The sequence below is a fragment of the Oncorhynchus gorbuscha genome, linkage group LG02, assembly GCF_021184085.1.
Source record: "Oncorhynchus gorbuscha isolate QuinsamMale2020 ecotype Even-year linkage group LG02, OgorEven_v1.0, whole genome shotgun sequence".
Lineage (NCBI taxonomy): Eukaryota > Metazoa > Chordata > Actinopteri > Salmoniformes > Salmonidae > Oncorhynchus > Oncorhynchus gorbuscha.
Genome location: NC_060174.1, coordinates 32,856,570 through 32,872,784, shown reverse-complemented (window position 1 = coordinate 32,872,784; position 16,215 = coordinate 32,856,570). Strand labels below are relative to the sequence as shown.

Here is a 16,215-nt window from a genome sequence, read left to right as displayed (position 1 = left end):
TTGTTTTTAACGGTTAGGTACTGCATTCAATATAGAGGCACACCTCCCTGGTTTTAACCAGCCTGGCAAGGGGAGCCTGTCAAGGAGTCTTACTGTCAACTCCTGTTTGATGCACTCAATGGTTGCCTCCAATGCCCTTGTCCCGCGAGTAGCCTCATCCTCCACAGCCTTGACCGTCTTCAGCAGTGACGTCACATTGGTCACCATCACCTTTCAGGGAGAGAGAGGGACTGTAAAAGTGGGGATGACACTCACAAAACACAGTGCCAGGCCAGCAGGTGGCGCCATCTCCCCCCAGTACCAGAGACAAGACTGGGGTCTCGCAGTAGATAGAACACCAACAGTATGGAAGGACAATACTATACATACTATACAAAAACCTTGAAGCAGAAACACAGACAAACTTGTTTTATAAGCAAGAACCGTGCTACAAAACCTCAAACAGACCGTGTACAGCTTGTTTGTGAGGAGCAGATTGTGCCATGGAACGCTGAACATATTTCAACAAACCTAACAGAGCACTGAGGGGTTTGAGAGAGGGTCCCATTCGGAGGTCACCATATGTTGGAGGAATGAAAACAAGCTGTGAGCTTGAGTAGGTTACATGGGTGGCCCTAATTAGATTAAAACTAGAGAGGAAAATAAGCCTAATGTAACAGTTAGAGTTGCATATGTATGGCTGAATTGTTGGAGGATAAGAGTGATTGAAGGGTGAGAAGGATTAGGGGCGTGTCTTAGAGAGGTAATGCTTTGGTTATGGTTATATGATGCTGGCTATACAGTCGACCTATAAATCCTTTGATCTGGTCCAAGTTATAACCAAGGACAGATATACTTAAAGCCCATACCTGGACTCGGGCTGTAAGGCCTGCGAACTATGAGGTCTCTGCACACTGTGAAATATGCTCCCAAGTCTGTTTAGTGTAATGTTTCCTTGGATATCCTCTATTAAAATTGAGAAACATTACTGTGGAGTTTATTTTGTGTCTCTGAACTGCTGGCCTATGTGTTGGTGGATATGGTGGGAGAGTGTGAATAGAATGGACAGGGCAGGTAGGTTTGGCTAGGCTTCAGTAAAGCCCCAGTCAGTGGCCATCTCTCCATAGTGTTGGAGATAAGGAGCCTCTACAGTCCAACAGTCACAGTGGTGTGATGACAGATGGCTCAGATCTCACACCCACTGGGACAAGCATGAGTCACACACACCTGATACCCATCTCAGTGACAGTGGCAAACACACACACACACACACACACACACACACACACACACACACACACACACACACACACACACACACACACACACACACACACACACACACACACACACACACACACACACACACACACACACACACACACGCACACACACACACACACACACATCACACACGCATCACACACGCATCACACACACACGGTCAAACACACACGGTCAAACACACACGGTCAAACACGAACAGCGATAAGAAGGTGTCATATCCTGCTGGAAACCGGATCCTACGTAATGATTTGTGACACACACAAGACAGCATATTGTATTAGATACTGTATCTATAGATAAGCATATCCCTGTACAGGAGCTACATTTGTGCAAAACAAGGGCGGCTGAATACACAAATTCAGTGCGATATTCTCTACGTTAAAGATGTGTGTGTCTTACAGTACCTTGGCAGCACTCTTCAGCTGATACATGGATGGGTCATCCGCTGGCTTGCCTGCAGCACACTTGGTGGCACCGATGAGCTCAGCTAGAGCCTTGGCCACATCTCTCACCGCATTTATGAGGACCACCTGACAAGAGGGGGCAGGAGAGAGAGAGAGAGACATTAATACAGCACAAGTACAGGTTTATCAGGCCTTATCACTTCTTCTTGGAACTATGATACATTTAACAAAATGAAGGGGAGAGATACAGCAGGAGGAAATGTATATAAGAGGGCTCGGTTACAGAATGACTAGACAGAATGACAAAAGAATATCAGAACAGTGCGGGTCTGTCAGGATTACCTTTATATAATACATGGGCATACAGGTTAAATTATGATTGGACTATTTGGTATGTGATATAAATATGTGTAAATATTTATTTTAAAAAATGGTTTAGTGTCTGAAGATTGCTGTAGTGTTACATTTATTTGTTGTCCTTTCAATCCAACAGGGTGTGGTCAGTGTATTACCTGAGTCTCTGGGTCGTCAGAGCCCATGCTGGTGGCCCCCAGTTTGACCACATCAGTGAGCATGGTGATGGTGTTGGCTGAGGACTGGGCGGCCTGGGCCAATCTGTCCTGACTGGATGCTGCCCCAGACACCAGCCGCTTAGTGTCCTCCACCAGAGCCTTGGCTGTCTTCAGGATGCTCTCCCTGAAGAACACCACACAAAACCTTGTCAAATACCCATTGGGAACAATAAAGATTTATTGAAATGAATACTCTATAGTCATACAGAAGCTGCAATTTATGGGAAGAAATATTCCTTTTTCTCAAAAGAAAGCCATCTTGTATGAGGTCAAAGTCCATGCATTCTATTCTATTCCTTCACTGACCCATATTTGACCTGTGGTTTCTGTGGACTTAATACATTTGTCCCAAGGTCATCTCCTCAACAGAACAGTGTTCACCTCACTACTCTGTCCTGGTCTGGTCTCACCTGTGGTCTGCGAAGGACTCTTCGTTCTCAGGGTTGAGTGTTCCGGCCGAGGCGAACATGATGGTGGTGTCCAGGTCAGCGATGATGCCAGAGACAGTGCTGGCTGCTGTGATGCAGGCCTGAGTGCCTTTGTTACCTGCCTGCAGTGCAGACAGCACCATGGAAACCTAGACAGACAGACAGAGCAACACACAACCCAGGATTAATAACAGCACTTCCAGGTCGGTCTCAAAAACATTCAAACACACAGCATGATCATAAACTAATCATACCCTCTGACCTTATTATGTTAAGAGAAAACGAAGGAGCTTAGGCATAATATCTGCTATAATCTGTGAATGACAACCACCACTCAGGATCCACGGCTTACAGTGCACGATCCACCATCACCAATTAACATGTTGGTAGAATCCTCATTTGATTAAAGCTTCCCATTTGCATTCAATTCAAGATGCGAATCAAGGTAATGGGAGGACCGACTGTGAGGCAATCTGAGAGAGCTGGACTGAGCAGGGAGCTGTTAGGGAGCTAGCAGAAGGAGAGAGAGGGGGAACCGTGCAATAGCCTTGAGCCTGCTGCTGCACAAACACGTTAAAACAATGAATCCGACGCTGCATCACACACACTCTCCCTCCCAGTCCAGACAGACAGACGTCTGCGGTCCCTCAAACAAACGAAAAGCCATGGGAGACGCATTCAAATGAGGCATAGCAAGGTTCAGCTCCCCAGTCCTCAAAAGCATTAGGCCACAAATTATTCAAGTCTGATATGAGTCTTGAATCAAATCATGCAGTGGGCAAGGACAATAAATTCTAATGCCGACTCATTGAGAACCAGTGATATCTTCTGCTAGTTCTAGGGTCACAGAAGGGACAAATTGGTCTAATTTCACTATATAAGTACAATCAAGAGAACATAAACTGAAACACTGAACTGATATTAATCTTCACGGCTACTGTAGAGCACAAGTTGTTATCTTAACACAACACATAGAAAACATAACTCCAGTTTCATGACACCTACTGTAGGTCTGCTTGATTCACTCCCCCAGTTCTTCCCCCAGGGGAATAAGGGCTTTCAGGCACAGTGGAGAATGCTCCATTATAACAAACCATAATCCTGAGAGCCTATTCTCAGCTATTTCCCTGACACCAGAACGACATTCATACCTTGACTCTTTGTTCAACTGATATATATTTCTTTGCATTCAGATAATAACATTGCAGACTTTAAAGTTATCACAATTTATCTCAAGGTTTAAGAATTACACTATAACAGCCTTCTTTCCAGCCTACCTTCTCAGTGACGCCACGGGCACACTCGATGAGCTCCCTCTTGGAGAAGCTGTCAGTGGGGCTCATCTGCAGGGCCCCAGCCTTCTGAACCAGGTAGATACATCCATGGCCCAGCTCCTGGACCCGCGTCTTAATCTGGAAGCCCACCTGCAAGCACAGCCAGCCAGTCCATCAGTACCACAGAGTCATCTCTGAGAGAGCTGCCACCCACCCACTCACTCCCTCCCGCCAGCCCTCCCTCCCTCCTTCCCTCCACAGAGCAGACAATGCCTCTTATCAGGCTGCTGGGTAAACCTGATTCATGGGTGGGTGGTACTTCATTACTAGCATCACTATAGGCCTTTAGGCTTGGAGGGGTACAATGTCACTATGGTAACAAGGATTTCCAGCAGCCAGTTATGTAAAGGGTATTGATAAGTGTGTGTTGTTATTAGGCTACGTTTTGACACATACTGTCGTTAGCGGCCCCCATCTCATAGCAGAGATGATCTTTAAACACTGACTATGTTGTGTGCAGCTGAGACAGGGAGCCAGAGGTTTGAGATGTGAAAATATATTCCAGTTTGATTTCACATTATGGAGTACAGCCTCAAGGAAGATGCATCATATCAAAGAATGCCATCCACCCTGTGACATACAGTGCATTTAGAAAGTATTCAGACCTTTTGACTTTTTCCACATTTTGTTACATTACAGCCTTATTCTAAAATGTACTCAATTGTTTTTATTCCCTCAATCTACACATAATACCCCATAATGACGAAGCAAAAACTTTTTTTTGCTAATTTCTAAAAAATGATAAAACAAAAATATCACATTTACATAAGTATTCAGACCCTTTACTCAGTACTTTGTTGAAGCACGTTTGGCAACGATTACAGCCTTTGAGTCTTCTTAGGTATGACGCTACAAGCTTGGCACACCTGTGTTTAGGGAGTATCTCCCATTCTCGTGATCGTGTTTCAGAGGACGCATGGTCCTCGACCTTCACCTCTCCCAAGGCCGTACAGGAGTTGCAGCGGTGGGACAAGACCAACTACCAATTGGATATCACAAAATTGTGGCGAAAAGTGTTAGAAAGTACCACAAAAAAAAAAAAAGTTTTCCTCCAGAAGTAATGCTTGGCATTGAGGCCAAAGGGTTCAATCGTGGTTTCATTAGTGGTGGCTTTTGGAAAACTCCAAGCGGGTTGTCATGTGCCTTTTACTGAGGAGTGGCTTCTGTCTGCCACTCTACCATAAAAGGCCTGATTGGTGGAGTGCTGCAGAGATGGTTGTCCTTCTGGAAGGTTCTGTCAGAGTGGCCATCGGGTTCTTGGTCACCTCCCTGACCAAGGACCTTCTCCCCCGATTGCTCATTTTGGCTGGGCGGCCAGCTCTAGGAATTCTTGGTGGTTCCAAACTTCTTCCCTTTAAGAATGATGGAGGCCACTGTGTTTTTGGGGACCTTCAATGCTGCAGACATTTTTTGTAACCCTTCCCCAGACACAATCCTGTTTCGGAGCTCTACGGACAATTTCTTCAACCTCAAGGCTTGGTCGTTTCTCTGACATGCACTGTCAACTGTGGGACCTTATATAAACAGGTGTGTGTCTTCCCAAATCATGTCCAATCAATTGAATTTACCACAGGTGGACTCTAATCAAGATGTAGAATCATCTCAAGGATAAAGAATGGAAACAGGATGCACATGAGCGCAATTTCAAGTCGAATAGCAAAGGGTCTGAATACTTATGAAAACAAGGCATTTCTGTTTTCAATTTTAATAAATTTGCATACATTTCGAAAAACCCGTTTTCACTTCGTCATTATGGGGTATTGTGTGCAGATTGATGAGGAAAACAATGTATTTAATCCATTTTAGAATAAGGCTGTATCTGTAGTATATCTGTACATACAGTGCCTTCAGAAAGTATTCACACCCCTCAACTTTTTCCACACGAAATATCAATTTTATGTCACTGGTATACACACAATATACCATAATGTCATAGTGGAATTGTGTTTTTAGACATTTTTAAAAATGTATAAAAAATGAAAAGCTGAAATATTTTGAGTCAGTAAGTATTCAACCTCTGTTATGGCAAGCCTACATTTCAGGAGTAAAGTCACATAAGTTCCATGGACTCTGTGTGCAATAGTACGGTTTAACATGATTTTTGAAAAACTACTTCATCTCCGTACCCCACACATACAGATAATTGTAAGGTCCTTCAGTCGAGCAGGTAATTTCAAACAGATTCAACCACAAAGACCAGGGAGGATTTCCAATGCATTGCAAAGAAGGGCACCTATTGGTAGGATGGATAAAAAAGCAGACATTGAATATCCCTTTGAACATGGTGAAGTTATTAATCACACTTGGATGGTGTATCAATAGACTCAATCACTACAAAGATACAGCTGTCCTTCCTAACCCTGTTGCCAGAGAGGAAGGAAACCGCTCAGGGATTTCACAACAAGGCCAACGGTGACTTTAAAACAGTTAAAGAGTTTAATGATTGTGAGAGAAAACTGAGGATGGATCAACAACCTTGTAGTTACTCCACAATACTAACCTAAATGACAGATTGAAAAGGACGAAGCCTGTGCAGAATAAAAATATTCCAAAACATGCATCCTGCTTGCAATGAGCCACTAAAGTAAAACTGCAAAAAATGTGGCAAAGAAATGTACTTTATCTCCTGAATACAAAGCAATACGTTTGGGGTATACCCAACAGAACACATCATTGAGTACCACTCTTCATATTACTTTCTAGCATGGTGGTGGCTGCATTATGATATGGGTATGCTTGTAATTGGCAAGGCCTCAGGAGTTTTCTAGGACAAAAAAAACAGAAAAGAGCTAAGCACAGGTAAAATCCTAGAGGAAATCCTGGTTCAGTCTGCTTTCCAACAGACACTGGTAGACAAATGTACCTTTCAGCAAAACAATGACCTAAAACACAAAGCAAATATACACTGGAAATGATTACCAAAACAACATTGAATGGCTTAGTTACAGTTTTGACTTAAATCAGGTTGAAAATCTGTGGCAAGACTTCAAAATGGCTGTCTAGCAAAGTCCAACAACCAACTTGACAGAGCTAGAATTAAAAAGACATATCATTGTATTATTGTTTCAATATTGTAATCACATAATATGGCTTTCCTTTTGATAGATATAGCGAAATTAGGTGCTGCTGAAAAGCAAACTCCACGGACAGCGCAGGGATGCTGATCCACACCACAGAGCTGCCTAAAACATAAACACTAGACTTACTTAAAGGATTTAGAGAGTCAAAATAGAAAGGGAGTGGAGGATCTCACAGAAAGGGAAAAAAAACAGGAGCCATGAAAATGGCGGGTCAGACAGGCAAAACACAGAGAGACTGAGAGCAGGAACGACTTGGGTCAAACGTTTAAGGTAGCCTTCTACAAGCTTCCCACAATAAGTTGAGTGAATTTTGGCCCATTCCTCCTGACAGACCAAGTGTAACTGAGTCAGGTTTGTTGGACTCCTTTCTCTCACACGCCTTTTCAGTTTTGTCCACATATTTTCTATAGGATTGAGGTCAGGGCTTTGTTATGGCCACTCCAATACCTTGACTTTGTTGCCCTGAAGCCTTTTGCACGCCCAATTTTTCAGTTTTTGATTTGTTAAAAAAGTTTGAAATATCGAATAAATGTCGTTCCACTTCATGATTTTGTCCCACTTGTTGTTGATTCTTCACAAAAGAATACAGTTTTATATCTTTATGTTTGAAGCCTGAAATGTGGCAAAAGATCGCAAAGTTCAAGGGGGCCGAATACTTTCGCAAGGCACTGTATATTGTAAAAACAACCCGAGGATTGATTATAAAAACATTTGACATCTTTCTACGCACTTTACGGATACCATTTGGAATTTGTCTGCGATGTCGTGACCACTCGAGCCTGTAGATTTCTGAACATAATGTGCCAAACAAATGGAGGTATTTGGATATAAAAATAATCTTTATGGAACAAAAGGAACATTTAATGTGTAACTGGGTGTCTCGTGAGTGCAAACATCCTAAGATATTCAAAGGTTAAGCGATTCAATTTATTGCTTTTCTGACTTTCGTGACCAATCTACTTGGCTGCTGTTTGTAATATTGTAATATTTTGTCTACTGAGAGAGATGTGCTTACATAAATGCCTGGATAGCTTTTGCCGAAAAGCTTTATCGAAATCTGACACGCCAGGTGGATTAACAACAAGCAAAGCTGTGTTTTGCTATATTGCACTTGTGATTTCATGATCACAAAAATTAAATATTTTTTGTAATTGAATTTGAATTTGGCACTCTGCAATTCAGAGGATGTTGATGAAAATGATCCCGCTAACGGGATGGGTGCGTCAAGAAATTAAGTTTCCCTGCATTAAAGTCCTTGGCCACTATGAGCGCCGCTTCTGGGTGAGCATTATCTTCTTTGCTTATGGCCTTATAGAGTTGGTTGAGAACGGTTTTAGTGCCTGCTTCGCTTTGTGTTGGTAAATAGAAGGATACAAATAATACAGATGAGAACTCTTGGTAGATAGTTGCTGTCTAGGTACACTACCTTAGTGTACACTACCTCAGGTGAGCAATACCTCAAGACTTCTTTAATATTAGACATCGTGTACCAGCCGTTATTGACAAAAAGACACACACCCCCGTCTTACCAGGTGTAGCGTCTCTGTTCTGCCGGTGCATGGAAAATCCCGGCAGCTCTATATTGTCTGTTTCTTCGTTCAGCCACGTCTCAGTGAAACATAGGATGTTACAGTTTTTAACCTGTTTGGGCTAGGGGACAGAATTTTCACTTTTGGATGAAAAGCATGCCCAGAGTAAACTGCCTCCTACTCAGGCCCAGATGCTAAAATATGCATATTATTAGTATTGGATAGAAAACACTGAAGTTTCTAAAACTGTTTGAATGATTTGTGAGAATAACAGAACTCATATGGCAGGCAAAAACCTGAGAAAAAAATAAAACAGGAAGTGGGAAATCTGAGGTTTGTAGTTTTTAAACTCAGCCCCTAATGAAGATAGTGGGATATTGGTCATCTTGCACTTCCTATGGCTTCCACTATATGTCAACAGTCTTTAGAACATTGTTTCAGGCTTCTACTATGAAGGGGTGCCGGTTGGAGCGAGTGGTCGCATCTGCACGTCGCTCCAACGGGTAGTATAACTTTTTCATTATATTTCATTATATCACAACGGTTTGATTTGTCTTATCTTAGCAATTTCTTCTCAGCTAGCTACATAGCCGTCTTTGTATCAAAGATAATTGCGTAATTATCGTATTTCGCCGTCCTAACGTAGTCTTCACTAGCCAGCTAGCTAACGTCCACTGATTAGCTGCACTGAGAAACTTTTACACTCAACTGAACGACTTGATTAGTTTAGTGTTAGCTACCTACATAGCTGTCTTTGCTGTCTTCGTATCATCGTATCATCGTATCCAAGATAATTGTGTTGTTTAGGTTTAGAGTGTGTAGTCTTAGAGTGATTATCTTAATTTACCGAGGTTAGCTAGCCAGCTATTTGTCGTCCTTAACGTAGGTGACTCTGCTAGCTAGCCAACAGCTAGCCAACGCTAGCCAACGTCTTCTGTATAGAACTCAACTACCCGGTCGCATTCACAGGTTGTATCACATTTTCACTTCATTTCATTACAGTACAACGGTTTGATTTGTTTGATCGTAGCTAGCTACTTAGCTAGCTACATAGCCGTCTTTGTATCAAAGATAATTGTGTAGTCTAGAGCGATTTTCTAGGTTCGCTAGCCATCTATTGTCGTTCTTTTAACGCAACGTAACGTAAACAACACTGCTAGCTAGCCTGCTAGCCCCGAATAGCAACACTGCAGAAACTATTACACTCAACGGAATGACTTGATTAGTGTAGTGTCAACAACGCACCCACTGCCAGCTGGCCTACTTCAGCAGTACTGTATCATTTTAATCATTTTAGTCAATAAGATTCTTGCTACGTAGCTTAACTTTCTGAACATTCGAGACGTGTAGTCCACTTGTCATTCCAATCTCCTTTGCATTAGCGTAGCCTCTTCTGTAGCCTGTCAACTATGTGTCTGTTTATCCCTGTTCTCTCCTCTCTGCACAGACCATACAAACGCTCCTCACCGCGTGGCCGCGGCCACCCTACTCTGGTGGTCCCAGCGCGCACGACCCACGTGGAGTTCCAGGTCTCCGGTAGCCTCTGGAACTGCCAATCTGCGGTCAACAAGGCAGAGTTCATCTCAGCCTATGCCTCCCTCCAGTCCCTCGACTTCTTGGCACTGACGGAAACATGGATCACCACAGACAACACTGCTACTCCTACTGCTCTCTCTTCGTCCGCCCACGTGTTCTCGCACACCCGAGAGCATCTGGTCAGCGGGGTGGTGGCACCGGGATCCTCATCTCTCCCAAGTGGTCATTCTCTCTTTCTCCCCTTACCCATCTGTCTATCGCCTCCTTTGAATTCCATGCTGTCACAGTTACTAGCCCTTTCAAGCTTAACATCCTTATCATTTATCGCCCTCCAGGTTCCCTCGGAGAGTTCATCAATGAGCTTGATGCCTTGATAAGCTCCTTTCCTGAGGACGGCTCACCTCTCACAGTTCTGGGCGACTTTAACCTCCCCACGTCTACCTTTGACTCTTTCCTCTCTGCCTCCTTCTTTCCACTCCTCTCCTCTTTTGACCTCACCCTCTCACCTTCCCCCTACTCACAAGGCAGGCAATACGCTCGACCTCATCTTTACTAGATGCTGTTCTTCCACTAACCTCACTGCAACTCCCCTCCAAGTCTCCGACCACTGCCTTGTATCCTTTTCCCTCTCGCTCTCATCCAACACCTCCCACACTGCCCCTACTCGGATGGTATCGCGCCGTCCCAACCTTCGCTCTCTCTCCCCGCTACTCTCTCCTCTTCCATCCTATCATCTCTTCCCTCCGCTCAAACCTTCTCCCACCTATCTCCTGATTCTGCCTCCTCAACCCTCCTCTCCTCCCTCTCTGCATCCCTTGACTCTCTATGTCCCCTATCCTCCAGGCCGGCTCGGTCCTCCCCTCCCGCTCCGTGGCTCGATGACTCATTGCGAGCTCACAGAACAGGGCTCCGGGCAGCCGAGCGGAAATGGAGGAAAACTCGCCTCCCTGCGGACCTGGCATCCTTTCACTCCCTCCTCTCTACATTTTCCTCCTCTGTCTCTGCTGCTAAAGCCACTTTCTACCACGCTAAATTCCAAGCATCTGCCTCTAACCCTAGGAAGCTCTTTGCCACCTTCTCCTCCCTCCTGAATCCTCCGCCCCCTCCCCCCTCCTCCCTCTCTGCAGATGACTTCGTCAACCATTTTGAAAAGAAGGTCGACGACATCCGATCCTCGTTTGCTAAGTCAAACGACACCGCTGGTTCTGCTCACACTGCCCTACCCTGTGCTCTGACCTCTTTCTCCCCTCTCTCTCCAGATGAAATCTCGCGTCTTGTGACGGCCGGCCGCCCAACAACCTGCCCGCTTGACCCTATCCCCTCCTCTCTTCTCCAGACCATTTCCGGAGACCTTCTCCCTTACCTCACCTCGCTCATCAACTCATCCCTGACCGTTGGCTACGTCCCTTCCGTCTTCAAGAGAGCGAGAGTTGCACCCCTTCTGAAAAAACCTACACTCGATCCCTCCGATGTCAACAATTACAGACCAGTATCCCTTCTTTCTTTTCTCTCCAAAACTCTTGAACGCGCCGTCCTTGGCCAGCTCTCCCGCTATCTCTCTCTGAATGACCTTCTTGATCCAAATCAGTCAGGTTTCAAGACTAGTCATTCAACTGAGACTGCTCTCCTCTGTATCACGGAGGCGCTCCGCACTGCTAAAGCTAACTCTCTCTCCTCTGCTCTCATCCTTCTAGATCTATCGGCTGCCTTCGATACTGTGAACCATCAGATCCTCCTCTCCACCCTCTCCGAGTTGGGCATCTCCGGCGCGGCCCACGCTTGGATTGCGTCCTACCTGACAGGTCGCTCCTACCAGGTGGCGTGGCGAGAATCTGTCTCCTCACCACGCGCTCTCACCACTGGTGTCCCCCAGGGCTCTGTTCTTGGCCCTCTCCTATTCTCGCTATACACCAAGTCACTTGGCTCTGTCATAACCTCACATGGTCTCTCTTATCATTGCTATGCAGACGACACACAATTAATCTTCTCCTTTCCCCCTTCTGATGACCAGGTGGCGAATCGCATCTCTGCATGTCTGGCAGACATATCAGTGTGGATGACGGATCACCACCTCAAGCTGAACCTCGGCAAGACGGAGCTGCTCTTCCTCCCGGGGAAGGACTGCCCGTTCCATGATCTCGCCATCACGGTCGACAACTCCATTGTGTCCTCCTCCCAGAGCGCCAAGAACCTTGGCGTGATCCTGGACAACACCCTGTCGTTCTCAACTAACATCAAGGCGGTGGCCCGTTCCTGTAGGTTCATGCTCTACAACATCCGCAGAGTACGACCCTGCCTCACACAGGAAGCGGCGCAGGTCCTAATCCAGGCACTTGTCATCTCCCGTCTGGATTACTGCAACTCGCTGTTGGCTGGGCTCCCTGCCTGTGCCATTAAACCCCTTCAACTCATCCAGAACGCCGCAGCCCGTCTGGTGTTCAACCTTCCCAAGTTCTCTCACGTCACCCCGCTCCTCCGTTCTCTCCACTGGCTTCCAGTTGAAGCTCGCATCCGCTACAAGACCATGGTGCTTGCCTACGGAGCTGTGAGGGGAACGGCACCTCAGTACCTCCAGGCTCTGATCAGGCCCTACACCCAAACAAGGGCACTGCGTTCATCCACCTCTGGCCTGCTCGCCTCCCTACCACTGAGGAAGTACAGCTCCCGCTCAGCCCAGTCAAAACTGTTCGCTGCCCTGGCCCCCCCAATGGTGGAACAAACTCCCTCACGACGCCAGGACAGCGGAGTCAATCACCACCTTCCGGAGACACCTGAAACCCCACCTCTTTAAGGAATACCTAGGATAGGTTAAGTATTCCCTCTCACCCCACCCCCCCTAAGTTTTAGATGCACTATTGTTAAGTGACTGTCCCACTGGATGTCATAAGGTGAATGCACCAATTTGTAAGTCGCTCTGGATAAGAGCGTCTGCTAAATGACTTAAATGTAAATGTAAATGTAAATGAATGAGAGGGGAATGAGTCAGAGGTCTGCCAGCAGCCACGAGCTCAGTTACACGCATTCACATGAGAGGTAGCTTTCGTTCCATTGCTTTTCTACAGACAATGGAATTCTCTGGTTGAAACATTATTGAACATTTATGATAAAAACATCCTAAAGATTGATTCTATACATAGTTTGATATGTTTCTACGACAAGTAATATAACTTTTTGGAATTTTCGTCCAACCTTTCTGCTGGAAGTTGCATGCACGTTTGGATTTGTTTACCAAACGCACTAACAAAAGGAGGCATATGGACATAAATTATGGACTTTATCGGACAAATCAAACATTTATTGCGGAACTGGGATTCCTGGGAGTGCATTCTGATGAAGATCATCAAAGGAAAGTGAATATTTATAAGGCTATTTCTGACTAATGTTGACTGCGCAACATGGCGGATATTTATTTTGGCTGGTTTGGGCTCTGAGCTCCGTACTCAGATTATTGCATGGTATGCTTTTCCGTAAAGTTCTTTTGAAATCTGACACAGAAGTGTATCTAAAGTTCCATGCATAACACTTGAATTTTCATCAACAGTTATAATGAATATTTCTGTGAATTGATGTGGCTCTCTGCAAAATCACTGCATGTTTTGGAACTACTGAACATGCCAATGTAAAATTAGATTTTTGGTTATAAATAGGCACTTTATTGCACAAAACATACATGTATTGAGTTATATGAAGTCCTATGAGTGTCATCAAAGGTTAGTGATTAATTTAATCTCCATTTGTGCTTTTTGTGACTCCTCTCTTTTGCTGGAAAAATGGCTGGGATTTTCTGTGACCTAACACTCGTTTGTGGAGCTTTCGCTCTAAAGCATTTTTGAAATCAGACACTGTGGCTGGATTAACAATACTTTTATCTTTAAAATGGTGCCTAATACTTGTATGTTTGAGAAATTTAATTTATGAGATTTCTGTTGATTTGTATTTGGCGCCCTGCAATTTCATTGGCTGTTGGCGAGGGGTTCCGCTAGTGGAACGGTGTTCCAGTCCTAGACAGGTTAATGTCCTGTTGGTAGGATAATGCTAATAGTAGGTCATCAATTTTATTTTCTGACGGCTGCACGTTAGCAAGGAGAATGGAAGGCAATGGGAGGGCGCCCAATCTGCGGCCTCTTTTCCGGTGTCTTTTCTTCATGCAAAAGGTGTGGATATGGGCATGTTCCAATGAAAGCAGGATATCCTTCTCGTCGGATTCGTTAAAGGAAAAGGTTTATTCCAGTCCGCGGTGAGTAATCGCTTTTCTGATTTTCTGATGTCCGGAAGTTATTTTCGGTCTTAAGAGACGGTACCAGCAACAATATGTACGCAATAAGTTAAAAACATAAGTTACACAAAATGCAAACAAAAATTAAAATTGCGCAATTGGTAGGGAGAAAGTAAAACGTCAGCCATGTTCTTCGGGCGCCATCTTCAGTGTACCATGTATGCAGTCTTTGTTCAAGGAATCCAAAGCCATGTTTTTGTTTACCTGGACACGGTTTCAAATGCTAATTATTTTGCATTTGTGGCACAAAACCAAAGCATTGATTGCCGTCATACCTTGTCCATAGACTGCTTATATGGTAAGGAAACCAATGTCATTTTGTAATTCAGATGAACTATCCCTTTAGGTAGGCCTACACAATATTTTTCACGGCACGAGAATTGACATATACTGTTTTAACAACCGATGTAGTTTTGTGGATAGGTGTGACAGTAGGATTTCATGTTTGTATAATGTTGCATGCATATTAAACTGGAAGTCGATATATATATAAATAATTAACATCTTTACAGACAACAAATCTATTGTGTTATGAAAGACACATTTTAGTCAATAGGCTTCATATTTTGGTCTTAATCTTATAATCTTAACCAATAACCTTCATTGTATTGTTCATATTAAATCAACCCATTTTATGGAATCCGAAATGATTTGTCACTAAATATATTACTAATAAATTGATCAAATTTGTTTGAAATAATCCCATGTTTGTCATTGGTTTCATTGCATTCTAGAAAGCGTGAACTGTCATCTAAAATATAGGTATCACCAGTGACAAAAAGGCAGCACAAGCTTTTTTTAATGTAATGTAGTGAAAATATACAATTATGTTAAGCTGTCATTTATGTTGATTTATAATGTTAAGATGTTAACTAATATCTGACTATATGTTTACATTTAAAAAAAAGAATTACAATTTGTAAAAGTTGGCTGTTCAGAAAGCCACTATTTTCATAGAATGACCCAGTTACCAAGCAACAAGATATGCCAAATAAACATCTAAAAACCACGTGAGGGCAAATAAATCAGATTTGTCCATTCAGACAGAAGTCGCATGGCCAGGAATCAGATTTGTATCTGGCTTCAAACCACCCAATTCCATTTGAGAACATATTAGAATCAGATATGCACATTTGTTTTTATTTGAGTCACTTCAAACTGCCAATGCAAACAAGGCTTTATATACTTACGCAGAACGACTCAGATGTAATCGCTGCCAAATGGGCTTCGACTAAGTATTGACTCAGGGGTGTGAATACTTATGTAAATGAGATAAGTCTATTTATTTTCAATAGATTTTCAAAAATGTATAAAAACATGTTTTTGCTTTGTCATTATGGGGTTTCATGTGAGAAATCCATTTTATAAATGTGAATTGAGGCTGAAACAACTAAATGTAGAATGAGAGGTATGAATACTTTGTGTGATATTTCTGCATATTTATTTCCTAGCATATTCAAATCTCTTTTGATATGTTGCCTTAAAAATACATAGGGCTTGCCTATAGGTGCACCACAGAGAAATCACATTCCATATGCCTTCTTAGAGCTCATAATGCAATATTTTAACAATGTTTCCTGCTTTGACAGGCACTGTCTGACCTCTCACCTCTTCTGGTTCTGCGGTGGCGGCTGCCAGCCGACCTTGGTGGGCTAACTGGCTGTAGTCTACAGTCACCTGAGAGGCCAGGCCACCCAGCTCCTCTGGACATGTCACGGACTTAGTCATCTGTAGACAGTCAGAACAAGGCCATAACATGACATGTTAGAGTTTTGATAATAAGGATAATA

At 43.8% G+C, this 16,215-nt stretch overlaps 1 protein-coding gene across 3 annotated transcripts in view; it reads right to left on the bottom strand.

Moving 5' to 3' along the window:
• LOC124000967 (talin-2-like) overlaps positions 1-16,215 on the bottom strand; it is a 152,040-nt gene that overhangs the window by 9,385 nt on the left and 126,440 nt on the right. For all 3 annotated transcript variants that reach the window (XM_046307614.1, XM_046307616.1, XM_046307615.1), the window contains 6 exons: positions 16,034-16,153; positions 3,948-4,094; positions 2,653-2,819; positions 2,183-2,366; positions 1,671-1,796; positions 94-210 (listed from right to left, as the gene is read on the bottom strand). In XM_046307614.1, coding sequence (XP_046163570.1) covers positions 94-210; positions 1,671-1,796; positions 2,183-2,366; positions 2,653-2,819; positions 3,948-4,094; positions 16,034-16,153 — 861 coding nt within the window. The remainder of the gene's footprint in view (positions 1-93; positions 211-1,670; positions 1,797-2,182; positions 2,367-2,652; positions 2,820-3,947; positions 4,095-16,033; positions 16,154-16,215) is intronic.